We start from the raw sequence: 19,005 nt of genomic DNA, 5'->3' as shown, positions 1-19,005 counted from the left end.
TTTTACCTTAATTATCTCAATTCATAAAATGTTTATTACATAATAAATCTATAATACAATAAGTAATATTTATTCTAAGCGTCACATGTTATACGCTAAAAACATATTAATATTTCTTTATTTTAAAGTAAAGTATCAATGCCTACTATGAGCATTGAGCAGACTGGACAATCTAGCATAACCTAATTAGTAATTAGACAAAATTGATAATATATATTAAAAATATTATTGAACTTTGATTGCGCAATGTTAGAGGCTTGCAGGGGTTCGTCCTTTGAATTTCTTGACACGTTACAGGTGGCAACTTTCTTGGAAAGTCTTAGCTAAGCCGGTGGGATGTGTAATAAAAACTGATTATATATTTAAAATTTTTGATAATTACAGAAAGGAAAAAGAAACGCACAAAGACAAATTAACAAATGTTACAAAGTCTCCAAGTACTACTTCCATTCAACCTAACTTTTTTCCCATCGCTGAAATCCCCATCCTACTTTATGCACTTCTTTACCCAAAATAAATATCCTATAATATTTACTGTAGTTTGTCGTCACGTCATCACACCAGACAAAATTGACCGTTGATGAATCCACGCCTTCATTCACAGCCGTTACAATATACAATCCCGCGTCTTCTATCAACGGCTCAGATATTGAGAAGGGTTAGCTAAGATTTAAAATTATAATTTATAAAATAAGAAAATCCAATATATATATAATTCTCTTACAAAACACCTCCCTCCATTGCTAATTGCTAATTGCCAAAAAACAAAATCCTTCTTTCAACCTCTTTCTTTGATAAGATAAGCTCGCACCGCCATAAAGAGGGAAGACAAGTGCCTTTAATGCTTATTGATTCCTATTTATTTTCTTTCGTTTTCTGATTTTTTAATGGTCGAAACCGTGAGGAGAGAAGGAATGGCTTGGAGAGAGAAGCCAAAAAGCGCTTTTTGGTCAACATTTATGAGGGTTTTCTTCTTGTTTTTGGCGTTTCTTGCAACCACGACGGCGACGACGACGGCGCATGAACTGAGCCAGCAAATACGACTGCCGCACAAGAACGCGTACGCCACCATGATGTACATGGGTACGCCAAGGGACTACGAATTCTACGTGGCCACACGTGTCCTGATCAGATCGCTAGCTAGACTCCACGTGGACGCTGATCTTGTTGTCATTGCCTCCGTCGACGTTCCTCCCCGATGGGTTCAAGCTCTGTAAGTCTCCCAAACAATATTGCTTTCTTCGTTCTTGTAAAATTTTTATTTTTATTTTATTTTCGTTTGGTAATTTTTGCGGTGGACCCTGGCGTAAAATTTACTGAGTCAATACAATAGGCAATAGGGGTTAGAATTAGGTGATGTTAAGAGCATGAAACGACTAAGTCCAAATTCATTTTAATATTGTCAAATAATTAACCAGTAAATTAATTGTTCTTATGACTTGTCAGTGTCACTTGCGGCCCTTTCTCGCCGGCCTGTCTTATTAACCTATTAATGGAGTCTCTCTCCATTCCAACTTTCCTATTATTTAATTATGATCTCAGACATTAAAACTTTTAAATCACTGATTGCCCTTTTGAAAGAAAGAAAAAGTCTCTTGGGCTTATCCTCTTCCCTCAATATGCTGGTAGCTAGAAGCTTTAAATGACATGTGAATCAATAATTCTTGATTCTTCATTGACATTGGAGATAGTTTTTATGTTGAGACAGAGTGTAGGATCGGTCCAATTGACGATATAATCGATAGAGTTTTGGTGTATTGTAGAAGTAAAGAAAGTTTGGTTAATTTCAAAGCCAAACAGCCTTGTTCTCGTGAGTTGCGAATGGTGGTTGAGTTCTTGGTTTCTTCGATGTATTTGGGTTTTTAAATATTGGCACATAAAGAGACTTTATGGACGTGTCTAGGTGACGCTACCGGGATAGTGAAATCCATGTGTCGTCCACAATGCAACTTTGTTGGACCCTTTTTTTTCTTTGTTAATCAATAGAGACAAATATGTCATTATTTTTACGATAAAGATTGGATCATTATCTTGTATTCCTAAAATATATAATAATTAATTGTCATCACTTATTTACCATTAACATTTGTATGCTTTGTTTTTGCTCTTATTTAAAATTTATAATTTAATTGATTAATCTTTTTAAGCCATTTCAAAAGTTCTGGCTTGTTTGTGGTTTGTGGTATCTAGTGCGATGTTCTCGTTTCTTTGTCATGGAGTAAAATAAAAGTGGTGGGCTGCCCTGGTCCATCTCGAACCCAAAAGTTTTTCAATTTATTAAAAACGTTTTTCAGACTGCCGATTTAGGATGTTGGAAATATCTTATGGTCATCTGGTCGATTATATTTGGGATAAAAATTGCTTTCTTAATTTCCTTAGTTTTCAACTATTCGCATCTTTTTGGCACGATTTTCATAGAATGATATTTTGGTTTTACTTACTATTGATTTTTTTATGTCCATATATACGGTGCCCATGTGTAGTTTAATCTTATTTTGGATGTGTCAGTATATTTCTGGGTCAAATTATATAGTTGACTCTATTAACTTACCACATGTCAGTGGTGGGGAGAAATTTTCCTCAGGTCTATGGCGTCCCATTTGACGTTAGAGGGAGTAGGTTAAGTTAAAAAAACCTCCTAGTAATTTTCTGTAGTGGGTTTTACTGTTTTAGCTTAAAGGTGCCCTTTACGTTTCGAGTTTCGTGTCTAGCCAGGCAGGCTAGTGGCCGTGTGCTGTTTGGCATTTGCTAAAGCAACGACCATAGTCTACAACGGCTGTTTATAGAAACTGGTAGATATTGTAGTCGTTGAGGAAAGCACGTGGGTGCCGTGTGTTTGTTTCTGTTATTTTTCAATAATGGAAATTGTCGATTTATCATATGAGATGGATTAGCTTTTGTCTCACCAGAGCCCACCACTTGTAAAGCATGAACTGCAATGCCTTTCTCTATTTGCCAACTCCTATAATTTGGTAGATATTTACGTTGTTCTTGTGCATTGTCAAAATCACAAACAATTGGAATAAGATGTATATATAGCGAATTAAATTTGCTGGCCTCCATCCACTTTATATGTAGATGTCAAGTTAATTTAACATCCCAAGTCTTTGTTGGTTTCTATCTCCATAACCATAATCTATTAAAGCAAAAGGCTTAATATATAGTCTCAGATTGAGGGTTCTTGCCCAGATTGCTTAATATTAATCCTGAGAAAACTTTATTGTATCTGTTTATGTTAATAGAATTTGATACGTTGACAATCTTACCAATAATAGGATAGAATTGGGGGTGACCAATTTTTGTTTTGTGGTCTAGGGAACAGGAAGATGGAGCAAAGGTGGTGAGAGTGGAGAACCTTAATAATCCATATAAGCATTTTGACAAGAGATTCAAGTTGACACTGAACAAACTCTATGCCTGGAATCTAGTGGATTATGACAGGGTGGTCATGCTTGATTCTGATAACCTCTTTCTTCAGAATACTGATGAATTGTTCCAATGTGGACAGTTTTGTGCTGTTTTCATTAACCCTTGTATCTTCCATACAGGCCTCTTTGTATTGAAGGTAAATTCAGTTTCTTCTGTTTCCCTTAACAGCTTCTTTGAAGTTAATCATTAATTTATTATCTTAAAGACAAACCATTTCTACTGTTTTTAATGTGTAATTTCTATTAATACGAAATTGCAGCCATCAAAGGAGGTGTTCAAGGATATGGTTCATGAACTGGAAATTGGGAGGGAAAATCCAGATGGTGCAGACCAGGGTTTTATTAGTGGCTATTTCCCTGACTTGCTTGATCAGCCAATGTTCCATCCTCCCCCCAATGCTACCAAGCTTAATGGACACTATAGGCTTCCTTTGGGTTATCAAATGGATGCCACATATTACTGTAAGTAAAACAGATATAGTTTGTCAGATTTATATTCTTTGAACTATATACTTTTGCTTGTGAACTTTTGCACTACATTTTGTCCTAAACTAAATGTGAGTATATCAAAATCATGTTCCAGATCTTAGATTGCGATGGAACGTACCCTGCGGGCCAAATAGTGTAATTACATTTCCTGGTGCACCATGGTTGAAGCCATGGTATTGGTGGTCATATCCTGTCTTTCCATTAGGCATTTCATGGCATAACACTCGCCTTCAAACTCTCGGGTAAGTCAAGCATGCACTTTCATATATTTATTTCCAAAATGTAACACATACACTTTTTGTTCACTCCCGTCTTTAGTCCATCACATAACATAGCATAGCTAAAATTTTACAGGTATGGTGCGGAGATGCCAATGGTGCTTATTCAAACAGTAATTTATTTGGGAATAATAACAGTGACACGTCTGGCACGGCCTAACATCCCTAAGCTCTGCTATCGACGGATAGACAGGAGTGTCTCGTTGATACAAGCAGGCCTGAAATTAGTAGCGATATGGTCGATTCTTGCTGCGTACATAGTACCCTTCTTTCTTGTACCTACAACCGTCCATACATTACTAGGCTGGTCATTATATTTAATAGGCACATTTGCACTTTCCTCTATAGCAATCAATTCATTTTTCTTGCCAATGCTTCCAGTTCTGTCACCATTGCTGTTGATATTTGGCTCACTTTTGGTCATGGCATTTCCTTGGTACTCAAACGGTATTGTAAGAGGTTTAGCTATATTTGGCTACGCTTTCTGCAGCTCACCAATTGTTTGGGTTTCGTTTGTTAAGATTATGGCATGTCTACAAGTGTCGCTTGAAAGGGAAGCATTTTTCCCAAGATTGGGAGAATCTACACCGCCTCCTGGATTTAACAAGTTGTACTGAGGAGCAAGCCTTCTTGATTGAAAGATTTTGAAGCTGCTTTATTTTTTGGTGTGGGTGAAGGTTATGGGCTAGTTTGATTCTGCATGGGCTTTCCTGCGTCTTGTATAATCTTTTTTTTTTTTTTAACAACAGTTGATACATTTTAGAAGAGCGGATGCTCAGCTCACTTCATTTAGAACAGTAGCCATATAATCATACACATTGCTTCATTAATCATCCAAATGCTTTTCATTGCAACCACTATTATGCTGAATGCATATAACTTGTTTTTATTACAAAACAGGTAATTGGATTAATGATGGATTGGTGTGTGAAATATATATCTCATAAAGTGTATGCTTCTCTTTTAAATTATAGAGCGTTCAAGTTGGGCTGGGCCCGATAAAAATATAAAACAAGAGTGGAGTTATTCACATTTCACTACTAAAACTTTAAAAGTAGTCGTTTGTTTTAATATTTCTGCACTATCTTATTCTTATTCTATCCAAAATACGTATTTGTTTTCTTATTCTGAAAATTCTATTCTATTTTATTCAATTATTTTTAAACCATTTAGGTTTGTTAATTTAATTAAACATATAATCTTAAAGACATAATCTAGTAGATTAATTGTAACTTAATATATCTTATTGCACATTTTTTTTACTACATGAAGTTATTTGTTTTGTTCTAAGAATGATTTGAATAGTATAATACAAAGAAAAGAATTCAGAGATAATAATAGGATGTTAAAAGTATATGTAAAGAATAAAAAATTAAAACTAACTTTAATAATTTAATATAGAGATATTTATTATTATAATATTTATTAAAAAGTGAAAGTTCCTTTACTCTATTAATAAAGCAATGTTTTAAAACCTGGCTTCGACCGGTCGGTCGAACCGGTTCGACAGGGACCCGGTCGGTGAGCCGGCCCGGTTGATGCAAAGAATCGAGGATTTTAATTCATCCAGTTCAGCCCGTGGTTGGACCGGAGGCACTGTATCGACTCGTTGGTCTAACCGTTTTTTTCAATAGACTGGGTCAACTTAAAAAAAAAACCCTTTTATTCCCTAAACCCAAATTGCAGCATTTTCACCCAATTTTCAGCGTTTCCCTTTGACATTTTCCTCTGAAAATCTTCCACCGTGACTCCCATTTGCCCGATTTCGTCTCTTCACCATCGTTCTCCTCCCAAATTCCAGCGATTTTCACCCATTTTACACTGTTTCCCTTCAACATTTTGCTTGGAAAATCTTCCACCGTGACTCCTAGATGCCTGATTTCCTCTCTTCACCGTTGATCTCCTACTCTTCGTCGTCAGCTGTAGCTCATCTTTGCCAGGTACCGTCATCTTTTCCTTTCAATGCTTTCATCTCTCTTTAACTTCTGCATTTCATCTCTCATCGATTTCCTCCTTCAACGACAGTAGCTCATCTTCGGCAGCCTTGTTTCATCAGAGGTGGAGGCTTGCTTTCATCCTCAGCAGCAGCTCATCTTCGTCGCCAGCTCCAGTTCATCTTCTCTGGTCTGTCGATCTCTTCCTTTCTTTTGAGAACTTGACTAGGTTTTGTGTTTTTGGTTCGAAGTAAATGAATAGAGGCGTTGACTGTTGATTATGCTTGTGTTTATCTGGATATCTCTTTTGGCAACAAATGCTGTGGTTTGTAAAAAGTTCTGCTATAAGCCTGTATCATAATGCTTTAGAATGCGCTTTATAATGGGCCTTAAGGTAAAAGCAAATAAGAAGCAAACAAACTAATTTGTTTTAACTTCTTCTGCTTATGGGGTCTATGGCTGCTGTAGTCCCCTCTTTCGTGCTAGATATTTGCTTGGCCGGTGTGTTTTTGGTTGCTGCAGTCCCTGCTAGTGTGGGCTAAGGGTTTCTGGGTTTTTGGTTTTGCTTGGCTGGTGTGTTAAAAAGCAATTTGAATTTGGTAGCTAGTTTAAATTCAATTAGTTTAAACTTTAAAATGAGAAGTTTTAACTTATGGTTTTCATTTTTTGATGAAATTTTTTGTAGATGGTGTTGATGATGTTGATAATGATGATAATGATATGTGACCTAACATATGGTGAATTGAGGATGGATTGAAGAATGAAGATCATGGGGTTAAGAAGACCATGTTTTGCTAAAATGTGTATTAAACTATTAATTATTATGTGATTTCTTTATGAATTTTGAACCTTAAATCAGTTGTAACATGGATTATATTGATGTTACTTTATGTTTTGTTAATGAATTTCTCTCAGGGAACTTAAATTTTGAAATCTGTTTTTTTTTTTCCTTGATGTCACTATGATGACATCATGGTTGACCCGACCAATTGACTCGGTTCAACCGGTTGACCTGGGACCCGGCCAACTTGTCGGGTTTTGCCTTGGGTCAGTTTTTAAAACATTGTAATAAAGTGCCAATAATATACTCATAAAGAGAAAACCACAATTTCCCACCCAAGGTTAGGCGTAACGCGTAAGTAAGTTTTCCCACCCCAATCCCTAAAGGTTTGAAAAAAACAATTTTTCACCTATCATTAAGATTCGTTCGTTAACCTTAATTGAAGGACAAAATGGTAAATTTAATTTATTTTTATTAAAAACATCAAATTTTATAAAATAGAAAAAATTCCCTAACCCTTTTTATCTTCCCCACCTTACTGCCCGAAAATCCTCCATGTCTCCTCCCTTCAGCCTCCCCACCTCTCCTACCCCCCACAAGCATTGATTCCTAACCTCACCCAGTCTAACCTAATCTAACTCCCCCTACCGTCACAATCCAATCCTAAATCCTTGTCTCTACCTTTCCTTTTATTTTTTTATTTTTTTGCTGTCTGTTGTTTAGAGTGGAATGGGTATACTAATTTTTTGATTGGAAGTGCTAGGGGTGTTCAAAAGCTGTTAACCGAACCGGTTAACCATTTTTTTTAACCGAACTGGTTTTTCGGTTCGGAAAAATTCCCGAACCGAAATCGAACTGGTTTTCCCTTTTTTTTTATAAAACTTTTTATTTTTATTTTTTCCTAAATTAAATTATAATTATTTACATATCCAAATAAAAATTAAATATTCATACATATCCATTGACCACTACTAACAATACATTAAAAATATTATTATTATTTTATTTAATATATAATATAATATTTTTTTTATTTAATATATAATATTTGTTTTTATTTAATATATATATATTTGTAAAACCGGTTCAAAAAACCGGTTTCGGTTAACCGCTTTTTATTTTTTCCCGAACTAGTAACCGAACCGGAAATTCGGTTTTTTGAATATTTCGAACCGTAACCGAACCGTTTTTTCGGTTCGGTTTTTGCATTTTTTTGAACACCCCTAGGAAGTGTTGAATGCTTTTCTATTTTTTGCGGTTCATTGTGAAAATATTATTGTTGTTGATGGTAGGGACCAAACGTGTTGAATATGGGTATTGATGTGGGTATTTTGACAAAATCGCATCGGCCTAAGTGTGATTCTAACCAAATCGCACTTGGCTTGGTGCGATTCTATTGTCAACGACAAATGTTGTTGCAAAAAATATGGAGGCTAGTAGGGTGGGACTCTAAGGACTGGTGAAGAACACGATGGTTGGTAGGGGTGATGGAGCGCGTGGTGGTTAAACATCGTGATGCAATGGTATGGTAAAGTAAACCCTTGTAGGACCACCGACGCTGGAACCAAGTCAAATAAACAAAAAAGAAGTATCAAAGCATGTAGTGGGGAAGAGGTCAAATGCAGAGTGAAAAAGGCGATGGCGCTTGCCGTAGAAAGAGAACCGGTTTGGTACTCCAACTACCTATGATAAAAAGTTTTGAAGACAAATCCATCAGCCAAACCGAGTTAAACTTGTTTGACCGAGAAGAATAAATAACAAAGCTTGATTTTATTTTATTTTTAATTTGATTTTGAACTATTTGATTCTTTGATGTTTGAAGATTGTTTATGATTGATTAGGGTTGAGAAAAATTGAAGTTTGGCTTGTGTGGTGGGGCTTTAGGGACTGGTGATGGTGGCCCTACTTAGCAACCATCATGGCCACAACAGTGCCCTCGTAAGTAGAGATAGCAATGGGCCCGACATTTTCGGGTACTCGGCCTGGCCCGGCCCGGCCCAGCCTGAAAGGGGCGGGCTTTACCCGAGGTTGGCGGGCTTGGGCTTGGGCTTGATTTTAAGGCCCGACCTCGGGTACGGGCCAGGCATGGGTATATCTTTAAGCCCGGCCCGTCCCCAAAAATTTTAATATTAATTTTACTAATTTACCCTTATACTATATATTTAATTACAATATTTTATATATATATATATCTATTTTTCCCAAACCCTAACCTCAATTTTCATCCCATATTGAAGGTTTAACATGTTAAAATTGCCTTTAAATGAGTTAGATGGGTTTGGTTCAACTTATAAAAGTGGATTTCACCATAACATATTATGCACAGCTGAAAAGTTAGTATAATAAAATATTATGGAGTTTTAATTGCTCACTTATTGCTCAAATTATTTGCGGAAATAGCTTCAATTAATATTTAAAAACTATTTCTAAAATTAAAAATATAAAAAAATTAAAATTTAAAAATAAACATTATTAAAAAAGGCGGGCTTGGGCCGGGCCTGCGGTTATAAAAAATCCGTTGGGCCGGGCTTGGGCTTTGCCTATCATACCCGTAATGGGCTTGGGCCTGTGTTATGAGGTCGGGCTTGGGTCTGGGCCAAGGGGTACCCGGTCCCGGCCCGGCCCATTGCCATCACTACTCGTAAGGTCACAATTGCAACCTGACAAGGCCATTGACGGTTTCGATCAATGGGAGAGTGAAAGTGGAGGAAATGAGTATGGGGATTGGGGCGAGGAAATGAAGGAAGTGGGTGTGGGAATTGGGGAGAGGGAGTGAGGTTAGAGGTGGAGCCGACGGTGGAAGGGAAGGGATAAACTGATAATTTAGTTGAGGGCATATCAGTAATTTTATATTTAAAGAGTAGGTATATAAGTAATTGGCTATGTTGATATGACATAAAATAATAAAAAAATTATTAAGTCAAATAGTATGATTGTATTAAGTCAATTAACGGATTTCACTAATGAGTCTTAATGGTGGGTGAAAAATTGTTTTTTTGAAACCTTTCAAGTGGGAAAACTTACTTACCCCCAACCTTGGATGGGAATTAGGGGTGTTAAAAAAAAAAGAAGCAAAAATCGAATCGAACCGATAACAAATTCGGTTTTGGTTCAAAGAAATATATAAACTAGAAATTCGATTGGATTACCAGTTTAAAGAAATTTTAAAATCGACTAACCAATCGGTTTTCACTTTAAAATTAAAAAACCTTAAATCCCCAAATCATTTTCTCTTTGCTCTTCATCCTTTACCATTTTTTTTTTTTTTTAACACAAACACACATTTCTCTTCAATCTTTGCCAATTTTCACTTTTCTCTTTCTTTTCAAAATAAAAAATAAGTTAAATTAGAGAAAAAATAAAGATAAAATTAGTTAACCGGTTCAAAACATATTAATCAATTCGATTTTGGTTTAAAAAGAATTTATGAAAACCAATTCGATCAAAAAAAAAAAAAAAGGATTAACCAATTTGGTTAACCGGTTATGAACGCCCCTGATGAGAATTGTCGTTCCCTCACTCATAAAACAATGGATCTGACCCACCATGCCTATGCCTCCAGTGCTTCTTTCTCGTGATTCTTAAACGAGTGTACAGTCCACAGTAGCATGAAGACCAACAACGCTCTAAAGAAAACTCCAACTACACTATTCCATCCCAGTAACCATGGGTTGATGACGGTCCATGATCCGATCGAAGGCCCACCAAGAGGCAGGAACTACGGCCCTGATTTTACTGCAATCAGGTAGGACAACCAAGAATCTGTGAAATGATAACAGACAAATTCTGATGAAAACGTCACAAGGGTGGCACATCATAAAAAAATAATGATTAAGCAAGAGTTTTGTCTCTTGCCCTAATCGGGGAAACTTTGGTTTTTCATAGTCCCAACTCCCAACGTTCAAAAAAAAAGAATAGTGGGGTCCAGTGATTGGGAGCAGAAATAGATGAAACACAACACAAGAATACAAAATACTATTAAGCCATGCCTGGACCATCATCGATCATGCACAGCACACACCACCACCACCACTTGCTGGACGCTGCAAACATTACCGTTTAACTTGAACCATAAAAGGCTTAAAATTAAATCAATTGGGTGGGTTTCCCTCCTCAACTCCACCTTAACCTACCCCCTTCACCCTCTGGGATCTAATTTGATGACATGAATCTCGATGATATTTAGTTAAACATGCATGTTTTTCATAAATAAAAAAAAAAAGAAAAAAAATATGAAAAATACTGAAGCTGAGAGAGTGATGAGGAAGTATCTTAGAAAAGTAATGTAAAGCCGAAAGAATACTGCCCCCACATGGAGACTTGTGAACAAATGAAGTCAAGAGCTAAATAGCCCTATGGCCGTAGTAGCGAGGGAACACAAAAAAATGACCGTTACAATCACCCAAATTATTTCATTTCTTCATTCCATAATCAACTCATAAATGTCTCATGTACTTCCGCTATATATATTCCGTCATGCTCTAATCCTTACCTTACTAAACATTCTCTGTATCCATCTCTTTCTCTAATCATTCTCTTCTTTGATCATTGTAATGCTATTTTTATGGCGTCTCTATCTTCTTTATTGTTCTTCTACGCCTACATTTCTTCTTCTTTCTTCTCTCTTCTAGTTACAAGCTCAGTCACTGCCACTGTTTCTTCCATCACCAATTCAACCACGCACCATCATAAGTGGGTCGGACCCGTCGGCCACCGTGTGATCACTGTAGATGTTCATGGGTTCGGCCAGTTCCAGTCCGTCCAAGATGCCGTTGATTCTGTCCCAGAACATAACACAATGAGCGTACTTATTCAAATAAGTGCTGGATATTACATGTAATATTCTCTCCCACTAAGTCACTTTCAATCTTTATGTTATGAACGCATCAATTGGTTATCATTTACATTCTTGCATGCAAATTTTGACAACCAAACAAGTTTTTATACAAAAAAGCTAACCGGTTGGTTCATGGATGAAATCGCTCGTATTGATATTATAATAATGGTGTGGTTTGCGATATATGCAGAGAGAAAGTGGTCGTGCCGGTGACAAAACCGTACATAACGTTTCAAGGATCAGGGAGGGAATCGACGGTGATAGAATGGCATGATCGAGCATGTGATCGTGGGCCCGATGGCCAACAGCTGCGTACTTATCAAACAGCTTCTGTTACTGTTTTTGCTAATTATTTCTCTGCGAGGAATATTAGCTTCAAGGTACGAAACTAACATGAATGGAAAGTACACACTGCCATCCATTTGTTTAACGGAATCATATATTAATTAAATGTATAACTATAAGCATGCATTTTCTTGTCTAATTACGATAATATATTTAATTTGATGGTTAAAATGTGTAGAATACAGCACCAGCACCACTTCCAGGAATGCAAGGATGGCAAGCGGCGGCGTTTCGGATATCAGGCGACAAGGCCTACTTCTCCTGCTGTGGATTCTTTGGTGCACAAGACACCCTTTGTGACGATGCCGGCAGGCATTACTTTAAAGAGTGTTATATTGAAGGTTCTATAGACTTCATTTTCGGGAATGGCCGCTCCATGTACAAAGTAAGTTGATGAGCATGCACTAATATTTATCATTATCCTCTTAATGAACATTAGGCTAGGAAGAAAATAAAGACTATAAAGACTACCGAGTGACATGATTTTGAGATAAATTAATGTGATGAGCAGCATGGTGAATGAAAAGGATGTTTCATAATTCTGTGTCTCTGGTCTCCTATACGAAGTTGAAAAAAGACAAAGAGCTTTTGGTGTCAGCATCAGTGGTGCTCCATACCCAACTTGCCTAAATAAAAACTCAGAAAGGATAAACATAAAAAGGAAGTGATTGGTATGGCTGGCTTTTCTTGCACAATTTTGATTGAGATATCAAACTTTTTGTTGTTAGCATCAGTCATCTTCTCATTTGCACGGATTGGAGGCATAATTTTGATTGATGGGATGTTGATTGGTACAGGACTGCGAGCTACACTCAATAGCCACTAGATTTGGATCGATTGCGGCCCATGATAGAAAGTCACCGGAGGAGAAGACGGGTTTTGCATTTGTAAGATGCAAAGTTACAGGTACAGGCCCACTTTACGTAGGTCGAGCCATGGGCCAATACTCCAGGATCGTATATTCATACACTTACTTTGATGACTTGGTTGCTCATGGTGGCTGGGATGACTGGGACCACGTCAGCAACAAAAACAAGTAATACAACTGCACATTAGCCCATTTTGAAATTTAAAGTAATAGAATCTTTGGAATTCTCTATATATTATTCGTGAACATTAATTATTTTTTAATCAATTACAATGTGGGTATTGGGTTTTGGTCCACACTATGGATGGAGTAACGATTAGTCAGCAAAAAAACATCACTATGATTATGGTAGCTTTCTACGTTCTGAGATGAGCAAATGGCATTATTAAGTCACAATTTTACTTTTTTTCTTTTTTGACTTTTTATGTGTCGACACGACTGGGGCTTCCTTTTCATTTCTGTATTTTGTGAATTGTGATTGAATATGTATACGTATACAGGACGGCGTTTTTCGGAGTGTACAAATGTTGGGGACCGGGTGCTGCAAACGTGAGAGGCGTATCATGGGCTAGAGAGCTCGACTTCAAGACGGCCCACCCTTTTATTAGGAAAAGTTTTGTCAACGGCAGACACTGGATCGCACTATCCGATGCTTAGCTTAGCCCGTCCAACGTTCATGCCCATCTTCTCTTCTCTTCTCCACTTTTTCCTATTACTATATTCATTTGTTCTTTCATAAATTCATAGCTAAATAATTTGTTTATTCTTTGAGATGTACTGAATATATGGAAATTAACATACTGCCATATACCTATGTATCTTAAATTATCTATGAAAGCAAGGGGATTATTTATTTTTAATTTAGCTAAGATGAAACATCAACAGAAGAAAACCTTTTGCAATGGAGCATGGAAAAGCACTCAACGGGGATAACATACATATATCACTGTGACCCTCTTGGATGAAAGCAACTATTCTTAAAAACCCAAGAACATCACCCGCTTCTCCAAGGTTGTGGAATAACAAAAGAACTGCTATTCAAAGTTATATTGCTTTATTTTCTCAAAAATATATTAAAAGAATATCTATGGCATAATATGAAGAGAAACACCAGCTGAGACTAGCAACTTCAGGACAATTACTTCACATTATACAACAATTTGGCTGAGAGTCGAGTGCCTCGGGAGACCTGCAAGATTGAGATCTGGTTAGCCATAAATCTGGAGATAATGTACCTAAACCAAACAAGTCAGAGACATTTTCCACCACCAAAGTGAAACCGATAATAACATCTCAGAAAAGGCAATTGTGGGCAAGCGTTCTCCAGTATATGTGGCCGATTATATCATTTAAATATTTGTCTAGCAGTTTTTGCAGCACAAATTCAAGGATAAACCTTTCAACCACCACAATTCTTACCAATTTTTTCATAAGCAATATCTTACTCTGATACAAAACCTACCCTCAACCTGCTCTACTGCAGCACCCAACCCAAGCCCAAGGGAATTTGAAGCTCAGGAAAAGTCGGTTTCCTCATTCAAATTAAGACCATATATATACTTCATTCATTAGTTTATTTACTTCGTAACGCTAAAACAGTCAACTCCTAATAATTAGTATAATATAAACAAAATAGTTTTGCTTATGTAACAGTCTTCTTATTTCTACACTATGAAATATTGTGCTACATGGGTGGACACGTGTGCTGGAAAACTGCATATGAATAATGTTTTTGATTGCTGTTAACAATAAAAGAAGAGCACTTACAATTGGCCAAGACTAGAAAAATCTAAATCAGGGGCAAGCTCTTGAACAATATCATTTGGTGGTTGGCCACATTCTTGCATTTTCTGCATGAGATCAACGATCTTGGTGAAGTTACTAGAATCATTATCATAAACTTCATTAAGCTGTTTTATAAGTTCATATTGGTGGGAGTAACGTTCATAGTCTTCTTTGCTCAAACTAGCTTTATGGTCTTCCAACCACTTAGGATATCTTTCTCCAATTTCCTTCATGGGTTCGTGAAGGATCTCCTTAGACAGAAGTTGTTGCATCATGGTCTCCACAATAGATTCCATATCCATGTCCTAGGCAAAAGAAAGAAAGAAAGAAAGAAGTTACCACTTATTCCTCAAGGTTTTTAAAACCATAAAGAACCAAGTTGGAAAATAGAAGTAGGAAAATGAAAAGAAGTATATTAGCATGTGAGATCTAGAAATCTATTTAACACATACATCTGACACAGCAATAGCAAGGGACAGGAGAGAAATTGTTTTTCAAGGCACACTAACATTAAAAGTTTACTGGTATAGACAAGTTTGATCCAAAATGTGGAAAATTTATGGCCACATTATGATAAAAATCCCCTTCGACATATTTGATGCTAACTATGCCTCTTCCCAGATGTAGCCAGTTTCAATTCTCATACACAAAGGAACAGTAGCTAATTTCAGGTCATAAATGTACCCACTTTTAATCATATAACTCACAATGATATCAGGATCATGAAATCATGACAAAAGCCCGGCAACTACCTCCAAATAGTTTCAATCAATCCCCAATGGATGATTAATACTATTACATTGGAGACTCAAGCAACACTAAAGCTCAACGATGCGCTTAAAATCCTCCCATGCTTACAAAACAGAGCAGCACAGCAAGTGGAAAACTATCTATTCTGACCACACTTTCCAACAATATGACATGCAAGTTACATAAACATATTACTGAATTAACAAAAGTCATTCACTCCTGTCTAAGGAACATATTACTGATAGTTGAAAAACATAGCAAATTCAAAGGTGAAGGTTATTTCAATTGCAAACTAAGGAACAACGCATTTCCTCCTGTCTAACTACAAAATCACAACACATTATACATCATCAAGCTACTAGATTATCCAAAAAGAAAAGCTAAGATTTGCTCTCCAACTAAACCCAAAACCATTAACAAAAAAAAAAAAAACTGAACATTACCAATAATAAAACCATGAACAAAAACACGCTGAGCATTATCAATAATTTCATGCAAGTGTTTCTAGCTCCAGGCAACATGAGATAAGATTACCGCAATCACCAATGATCAACTTTATAGTGCATGCTCCTTTTGCAATAAGGTTGTCAATTAAACAATAAACTTACACTCATCTATTTTTTTTTTTTTACTTTAATCAGTTCAAGTAATTTAGCATGCCCCCTTCCCCAATAAGATTATCAATTAAATAATAAGCTTACTTAATCCTTTTCTATTTTACTTTGTGCAGTTCAAGTAATTTAGCCTGCTACTGGTACAAGCAAATTAGTCTCTCCTTCAATCGCTCCTATGCATTTGATATGCAGCTTAAGCCAATTCCATAAGGGCTTTTAAGCATTAAAACTCTTGTCTAGATTCTTTATTGTACAAGCAATTACCCCCAAAAAGTAAAGCAGCGTAAACACAAACAACACCAAATTCAGACCAGTACTTGCAATTTAGTTATAAGCAAAACCACTAAAACCATTAACTCAAAAAATTAAAAATAATAATAATAATGATAAAATTGAAGAATTACCTGAGAGCCTGCAAGCTCCTCAAACTGCTTAACCCAATCATCAACCACAGCATCCTTACCGAAATCAAATCCACCTGGTTGTGCCATTGATTCTAATCCTTTCACAGCCTCCCTCGTCTGTTCTCTGAGCTTATTAAGAGTCTCCGTGACATGGGAATCTTTTGAAACCTTTTGCTTTCCCTTTTTCTTGGTTTTCAAGTCAGGTAATCCCATCCCCAACCCTTGTATCCCAGATGGCAAAGTACCAAATTCTTGCTTCTTCTCTGTGCCATTTCCTTCTCCACTCCTACAAGCAAACCAAACCAAAGCTAAAAGATTAAATCTTCTTTTAACCAAAAAGGTCGAAACTTTATAGCAAAAAGCTTATACAGAAAAGAGGAATTTAAAGCTTGTAATATATAGAAAAGACATATAAACATAGCATACAAACTAATCATGTCGCCTGAGTTAGATAAAAATATACACATAAACTATAGTGCCAATTGAGATATACTAATACCAAAACACCGCCACTTGTATAAAATGTCAGATATAAAAGATAAAAACTTGAAATTTGAATCAAAAGAGTCAAGCTTCTGAGCAAAATTGAGAACCAAGGACAGAAATTTAAAGCTGTATAGATTAAAGGAAGAGGCTTTGGAGCGAACACAGATACAAGTACAATTAGGTATATAAAAAGAGGAAAAATTGAAAAAGTAAGAGACCTTTGAGTTTGAGAGGAAGGAGTGAGATTGAGATTCTGGAAATCATCCAAAGCACCTGAAAGTAATTGAATTAAGAAATAATGGGCAGGAGAGAATTAAAGAAATAAACAAATAAAAGAACATACTGTCGAGAAGTTGGTCTAAATCATCGGAGTGGTCGGCCATAACTGTAACTCCTCGTCAAATACCTGATTAACTCAGCTCGCTTATTGAGATATTCTGCAGAGGATAGAAGTGGCACCGCTTTTATACAACCATCAATAACAAGAATTATTTTGACTCTTTTGACCCCATTAACTCCTACACTTCTTGTTTTTTCGGCCGAAGGACTTATACATACCCAAGGTTTGCCAGAATCACGTGATACCCAAAAAGTTTTAAAATGACAAATAGATACCTTCTATCATGTACTATTAACGATTTTTGTTTGATAATAGTGAAAAGACTAGAATGCCCTTGAAAGTTTGATATTTTAGTTTTTTATAAATTTAAAAATTTCTAAAAAACCCTCTAAGTTTGCTAATTTAACCAAACACCCCAATATATAATTTTTTTGTAAAATAACAAAAACACCCCCACTACCCACAGTGCCAAATTCTGGCCACCACCGTCAAAATCTAGACGAAAAATTGTGTTATGACACAGACTCGTCGGATCTGTGTCGTAACGCGTCGATCTGGCTGGAAAAGGCCAGATCTACGGCCAGATCTGGCCGTCGAGGCTGCAAAACTCTCGACAGCCAGATCTGGACATAGATCTGGTCTTTTCCGACCAGATTTACCATGGATTTGGCTGGAAAAGGCTAGATCTAATGCCAGATCTAGCCGTCGAAGCTGCAAAACTCTCGACGGCCAGATCTGGACGTAGATCTGGCCGGAAAAGGCTAGATCGACGCGTTACGACACAGATCCGATGGGTCTATGTTGTAACGCAATTTTCCGGTCAGATTCCAACAATGGTGGCCGGAATCTGGCATTACGGGTGGTGGGGGTATTTTTGTTATTTTATAAAATTTTTATATGTTGGTGTGTTTAGTTAAATTAGCAAATCTAGGGGTTTTTTTTAGAAATTTTGAAATTTATAAAAATCTAAAACATCAAACTTTCAAGGGCATTCTAGTCTTTTCACGATTATCAAACGGAGATCACTAACAGCACATGACGGAAGTTACCTATTTGTCGTTTCAAAACCTTTGGGGCACCACTTTATCGTTACGGCAAACCTTAGGTATGTGCAAGTCGTTCTCCTTTTTTTTTCCTCCCAAATATTTTTATTTTCTTTTAAGAAGAATAAAAATGGAGGAGCTATTTTTAATATAGCTTCAATTTGTAAAATATAGGAACCAATCGATGGAAGGGTGAAACTAAAGAAATAAAATTACAACCCCTTCTTTCTTTTGTTGAGATTAGGAAATTACTTTTACCAAAACAAAATCTCTAATCTTCAAATATAAGTAAAACTATTTTTCCAATAGTAAGTATTTGCCTAATTTAATAAAAGTTAAAACATAAATTTAAAGTATAATAAAATAACAAAAATTTCCTTGTCGGTATTATTTTATGAATAAATTGTATAAAATAAATTGTTGTAATTTATATTCTTATGAGTTAATAAATATTATTAAATTATTATCTTATCATTTATTTTAGTATCATTATTAATTTGTTAATACCTAGGAGTCCACTTAGGAGTTTCATGGTAACGGTTATGAGCATAAACCATCGTAGCGGTTTCGAGGATAAATTATCGTAGCGGTTTTGAGGGGTTTTTAGTGACGGTTTTTAAAAT

At 36.2% G+C, this 19,005-nt stretch overlaps 3 protein-coding genes across 4 annotated transcripts; 2 read left to right on the top strand and 1 right to left on the bottom strand.

The window, feature by feature from the left end:
* Positions 1-724: 724 nt before the first annotated feature.
* LOC116106287 (putative glucuronosyltransferase PGSIP8) lies at positions 725-5,049 on the top strand. Of its 2 annotated transcripts, none has more exons than XM_031392632.1 (5): positions 725-1,213; positions 3,316-3,565; positions 3,689-3,890; positions 4,012-4,159; positions 4,272-5,049. In XM_031392632.1, the coding sequence occupies exons 1-5, from the start codon at positions 888-890 to the stop codon at positions 4,810-4,812; spliced, it is 1,467 nt and encodes a 488-aa protein (XP_031248492.1). In that variant the 5' UTR covers positions 725-887; the 3' UTR covers positions 4,813-5,049. The 2 variants fall into 2 exon arrangements, with proteins under 2 accessions (XP_031248492.1, XP_031248493.1); XM_031392633.1 differs by having other exon boundaries at positions 1,064-1,213; positions 3,323-3,565.
* A 6,284-nt stretch (positions 5,050-11,333) lies between these two features.
* On the top strand, positions 11,334-13,820 carry LOC116106295 (probable pectinesterase 68). The gene is made up of 5 exons (XM_031392647.1): positions 11,334-11,746; positions 11,938-12,127; positions 12,271-12,477; positions 12,890-13,128; positions 13,461-13,820. Exons 1-5 carry the CDS (start codon positions 11,475-11,477, stop codon positions 13,615-13,617), a joined length of 1,065 nt encoding a protein of 354 aa, XP_031248507.1. The 5' UTR covers positions 11,334-11,474; the 3' UTR covers positions 13,618-13,820.
* Positions 13,821-13,875: 55 nt separating this feature from the next.
* On the bottom strand, positions 13,876-17,519 carry LOC116106296 (peroxisome biogenesis protein 19-2-like). The gene is made up of 5 exons (XM_031392648.1): positions 17,343-17,519; positions 17,218-17,272; positions 16,514-16,799; positions 14,728-15,050; positions 13,876-14,149 (listed from the first exon to the last, which is right to left on the bottom strand). The coding sequence occupies exons 1-5, from the start codon at positions 17,380-17,382 to the stop codon at positions 14,104-14,106; spliced, it is 750 nt and encodes a 249-aa protein (XP_031248508.1). The 5' UTR covers positions 17,383-17,519; the 3' UTR covers positions 13,876-14,103.
* Between the last annotated feature and the right edge of the window lie 1,486 nt (positions 17,520-19,005).

The sequence above is a fragment of the Pistacia vera genome, unplaced genomic scaffold (genome assembly GCF_008641045.1).
Source record: "Pistacia vera cultivar Batoury unplaced genomic scaffold, PisVer_v2 Contig511, whole genome shotgun sequence".
Lineage (NCBI taxonomy): Eukaryota > Viridiplantae > Streptophyta > Magnoliopsida > Sapindales > Anacardiaceae > Pistacia > Pistacia vera.
The sequence above is the reverse complement of the archived record's forward strand: the minus strand, read 5'-3'. Positions and strand labels throughout refer to the sequence as shown.